General features: G+C 50.5%; 1 protein-coding gene across 20 annotated transcripts in view; it reads left to right on the top strand.

The window, feature by feature from the left end:
* The window catches only part of afdna (afadin, adherens junction formation factor a), a 135,380-nt gene that overhangs the window by 77,507 nt on the left and 52,873 nt on the right, over positions 1-5,000 (top strand). For all 20 annotated transcript variants that reach the window (XM_045695695.1, XM_045695701.1, XM_045695696.1 and 17 more), the window contains one exon: positions 4,920-4,989. In XM_045695695.1, coding sequence (XP_045551651.1) covers positions 4,920-4,989 — 70 coding nt within the window. The remainder of the gene's footprint in view (positions 1-4,919; positions 4,990-5,000) is intronic.

Below are 5,000 nucleotides of genomic sequence, written 5' to 3'. Positions count from 1 at the left end.
AGGATGCATCTCTCAGCTGCCTGACTGAACAGCACAATGGTGGCTCTCATCTCTGTGTGTTCTGAACACGCCATGACAGCGCAGCTTCCTGTTTACACATAGCTGCCAGCCACCAGAGATGACATGTGCATCCCTATTGGAACCTGTTACTCACGCCTCTAGGAAGCGGGAACGCAACACCCTGCTACAACTCAACTATGTGGTGTGAAAGAGGTATGGGACCGTAGGTGAGTAAGGATGACGAAAGGCAGAGAATTACCGTTTACAAGGAATTTATTCCGTTACACGGTCATTTGGGGGAAAGGGGGCTGGACGGAACCAAAGTAAATATCAAAGCCCCCTCCTACCTTACCTGCCCACCACCACCACCTGGTGCACTAACCAAAATACAGATGGTGGTCCGCCCAGGTCTTACCTAGTGTGCATAGACAGTGAATACTACGGGTTATGTATGCCCGCGGCCCTCTTGCCTAAGCACTCCCTAGGTGCCTTCCTCTTCCCCCCTGGGAACAAATGAAACAGAATAACACAAATGTAAGTAACAATTCCAATAATCAAAAACACAGTTCTATTGGCACAAACATACCTCAAATCAGTGGCTACACAATACTTAACAAAACTCTGAACAACACAGAATTTACCAATTAGCTCCCCAGCAACAATCAACACAGGACACTCATGTCTGTTAGCAACAACCAACATAATCAGCCTCCTCTCTCAGCTATCATCTCTCTCTGAGCAACAGAACACTGGCTTATACAGCTGGAGAAGGAGTCTGTAATGGGATACAGCTGGAGAATGAGTCTGTAATGGGATACAGCTGGAGAAGGAGTCTGTAATGGGATACAGCTGGAGAAGGAGTCTGTAATGGGATACAGCTGGAGAAGGAGTCTGTAATGGGATACAGCTGGAGAAGGAGTCTGTAATGGGATACAGCTGGAGAAGGAGTCTGTAATGGGATACAGCTGGAGAAGGAGTCTGTAATGGGATACAGCTGGAGAAGGAGTCTGTAATGGGATACAGCTGGAGAATGAGTCTGTAATGGGATACAGCTGGAGAATGAGTCTGTAATGGGATACAGCTGGAGAAGGAGTCTGTAATGGGATACAGCTGGAGAAGGAGTCTGTAATGGGATACAGCTGGAGAAGGAGTCTGTAATGGGATACAGCTGGAGAAGGAGTCTGTAATGGGATACAGCTGGAGAAGGAGTCTGTAATGGGATACAGCTGGAGAAGGAGTCTGTAATGGGATACAGCTGGAGAAGGAGTCTGTAATGGGATACAGCTGGAGAAGGAGTCTGTAATGGGATACAGCTGGAGAAGGAGTCTGTAATGGGATACAGCTGGAGAAGGAGTCTGTAATGGGATACAGCTGGAGAAGGAGTCTGTAATGGGATACAGCTGGAGAAGGAGTCTGTAATGGGATACAGCTGGAGAAGGAGTCTGTAATGGGATACAGCTGGAGAAGGAGTCTGTAATGGGATACAGCTGGAGAAGGAGTCTGTAATGGGATACAGCTGGAGAAGGAGTCTGTAATGGGATACAGCTGGAGAAGGAGTCTGTAATGGGATACAGCTGGAGAAGGAGTCTGTAATGGGATACAGCTGGAGAAGGAGTCTGTAATGGGATACAGCTGGAGAAGGAGTCTGTAATGGGATACAGCTGGAGAAGGAGTCTGTAATGGGATACAGCTGGAGAAGGAGTCTGTAATGGGATACAGCTGGAGAAGGAGTCTGTAATGGGATACAGCTGGAGAAGGAGTCTGTAATGGGATACAGCTGGAGAAGGAGTCTGTAATGGGATACAGCTGGAGAATGAGTCTGTAATGGGATACAGCTGGAGAAGGAGTCTGTAATGGGATACAGCTGGAGAAGGAGTCTGTAATGGGATACAGCTATATCCTGACTAGGGGGCGTGGTCAGCTCTCCAATTAGCAATGGGGGCCGACCAATCAGCTGCTTGGGGAAATTCAGGAAGCCATCCTGAAACACACATACAAATACACAAACCACAACACAGAAACTGGGGAATGTAACAGAACCTTATTCCCTATATAGTGCACTACTTTTAACTTGAGTCCTGTGGGTCCTGGTGAAAACAAATGTACTTTAAAGGGAATAGAGTGCCATTTAACCCAGCCATGGCCTACCTGCTAGTCATTCTGGTCTAGAACCCTGTGGCCTCAGTACACCAACTATCTTCTGATAGGTGAAGCTTTAGTCAGAGCCTATATCCTGTCAGGTATCCTACCCACCTCTACGGCTCAGGCTTTACTGCTCTCTGTCTGCACCAGAGAAGTCAGTGCTGCTCAATTCCATTTGCAGGATTCTGACCTTCTCAAAGGTGTGTTAGTTTGTGTGTGTGAGAGAGATTCATTCCCTGGGGTTGGGATGTGACTCCAAGCCCGTAGTTGACCACATCGCTGCCGTGGAAACAGATGCCACGTGGGCGGGAGGGGGAGGAGCCTTCTGGGTGCAGCAGGTTTAGCTCTAATTTAACTCTGGCTGCAGAGAGAGAGAGGAGGTAGAGAGAGAGGTAGAGAGGTAGAGAGAGAGGTAGAGAGAGAGGTAGAGAGGTAGAGAGAGAGAGAGAGGTAGAGAGAGAGGTAGAGAGAGGGAGAGAGGAGGGAGAGAGAGAGAGGAGAGAGAGAGGTAGAGAGAGGGAGAGAGGAGAGAGAGAGAGAGAGAGGAGGGAGAGAGAGAGAGAGAGGAGGGAGAGAGAGAGAGAGGAGGGAGAGAGAGAGAGGAGAGAGAGGGAGAGGGAGAGAGAGGAGGAGAGAGAGGAGAGAGAGAGGAGAGAGAGAGGAGAGGGAGAGAGAGAGAGAGAGGAGGGAGAGAGAGAGGAGGGAGGGAGGGAGGAGGGAGAGAGAGAGGAGGGAGAGAGAGAGGAGGGGGAGAGAGAGGTAGGTGGGGGGAAAGGGGGGAGAAGAGAGAGGTAGGTGGGGGGAGAAGAGAGAGGTAGGTGGGGGGAGAAGAGAGAGGTAGGTGGGGGGGAAAGGGGGGAGAAGAGAGAGGTAGGTGGGGGGAAAGAGAGGGAGCGGAAGCGCCAGAATGGGGGGAAAAAATAGGTTGGGTTGCCTGCCAGGCTTGGGCTGTTGTAAGGACACTAATCTGATCAGTCCTGGCTGGCTGGCTGGCTGGCTGGCTGGCTGGCTGGCTGGCTGGCTGGCTGGCTGGCTGGCTGGCTGGCTGGCTGGCTGGCTGGCTGGGGTGTGGCCTGCAGTGCTGTGTCATTAACGAGGCAGAGAGGACCCTGGCGCTCACACACTCAGATCACTGCTGCAGCCTCCTCTGCTCACTACAAACACTACTCCAAGCAGAGAGGGAGAGAACAGGACGGGGACGCTGCCAGGTGAGACAGAGTAATGTCTTCCTATGGTTAGACAGTGGTAGGGCAGGGTTTCTAGGCTGCTTCTCACAGAGGAGAAGGTGTTGCATTTGTGGACTATGGCTGGATAGCACGTCTCACCCCATGGCTGAGGACACTACAGTAGACGACTGGAGAATGACCTAGGCTCTCATTGACAGTAGATGTATGAGGAGTCAAGAAGATAACTGTATTAGCATGTTGTTATCAGTCGTTAGGTTTCTACAGTGCGTTTGGTGAGCGGAGACTGACTGTTGATGTAGATCCACTAATTACAGGGTCATTAAGTCTGTATATCTGGGCTTTATGCTAAGGACACAATTCCCATGATGTTAATTTGACCAGCCACGTTGACTTGATGTGTAACATTTGGGCTGGCTGGGCTGGTTAATTTATTCATGTTTGTGGATGTAGTGCTAAACCCTAATCCACCGTTAATGCTGTGGCCTGATGTTAGAGAGGAGGACATCTGGGTGGGAGAGGAGAGAGGGAACCAGGGAGGGGAAGAACAGAGAGGGGTAAAGAGAATAGATGAAAGGACTTCAGCTTTTGGGGACAGTTCTGGTGGATTTGTTGCTAGTTCTACATTGGGACACGTATGTTTGCTGTGGGATCTCCATGCTCCATGACCTCCAAAGATTCCATGGCTTTGAACAGCAATGGAAATCAAATGACACCAACTTAGTTCAAAGTCAGACTATGGGTTTTGAACTAAGTATGGGACTGTTGTGATTGAGTGGTTGGCCTGAACCAGAACTCGGGTCAGTTACACAGCTTTCAGTAAGAGAGGCTACAGTCACGTGTTGCCCTCAGGGCAGACTGTATGGCTGTACCGTAGAGATCAGGATGTGTGTGTGCGTCGTCTTGTCATGGGTCAGCATATGAAATAGTAAGTCCTTTTCTTTAGAACAGACAGCTCTCTCACACAGCCACACTGTATGGCTACCGGCCTGTCTTTGCATGTCACCACCAATGTTAACTGGATTTAATTGACATGTAGCCCAGGGGTATACTTAGATGTGTTCTAGTCATTCATTTGCAGTGATAAGGCCAATGGAAGGGAATGTCTGGCATCCTGTTCACTGGCCCAGTCCTGACATGGGTGGCGGAGTGTGTCGCTACATAAATAAGACTGTGTGTGGGGGGGGGTGTGTGCGTAGGCCTGGTGGGTGTGTCTTTGTGTGTGTGTGTGTGTGCGTACGTACGTGCGCCTGGTGGGTGTGCGTGTGTGCATGCGCCTGGTGTGTGCTCGTGTGTGTGTTTGCGCGTGCCTGGTGTGTGTGGTACTGTGGATTATGTCTGAGCTCCTGTCATTCTCTCCCAGTAATGAAAGTCCCTCCTGCTCTGCCTGGGAGATGTTCTGTCCTTGAGCTTATTGACCCTCTCTCTTTCTGGCCCCCTCTCTCTTTCTGGCCCCCTCTCTCTTTCTGGCCCCCTCTCTCTTTCTGGCCCCCTCTCTCTTTCTGGCCCCCTCTCTCTTTCTGGCCCCCTCTCTCTTTCTGGCCCCCTCTCTCTTTCTGGCCCCCTCTCTCTTTCTGGCCATCTGTCAAGCAGAAGTGTTCCTGAGGCGACCTTTGACCTGCAAGGGGACCTCCACAGTGGGACTGCCCTCTCCACCAGCAAGGTACAGTAACT

The sequence above is a fragment of the Salmo salar genome, chromosome ssa15, assembly GCF_905237065.1.
Source record: "Salmo salar chromosome ssa15, Ssal_v3.1, whole genome shotgun sequence".
NCBI lineage: Eukaryota > Metazoa > Chordata > Actinopteri > Salmoniformes > Salmonidae > Salmo > Salmo salar.
This window is presented reverse-complemented; position numbering and strand designations above follow the sequence as displayed.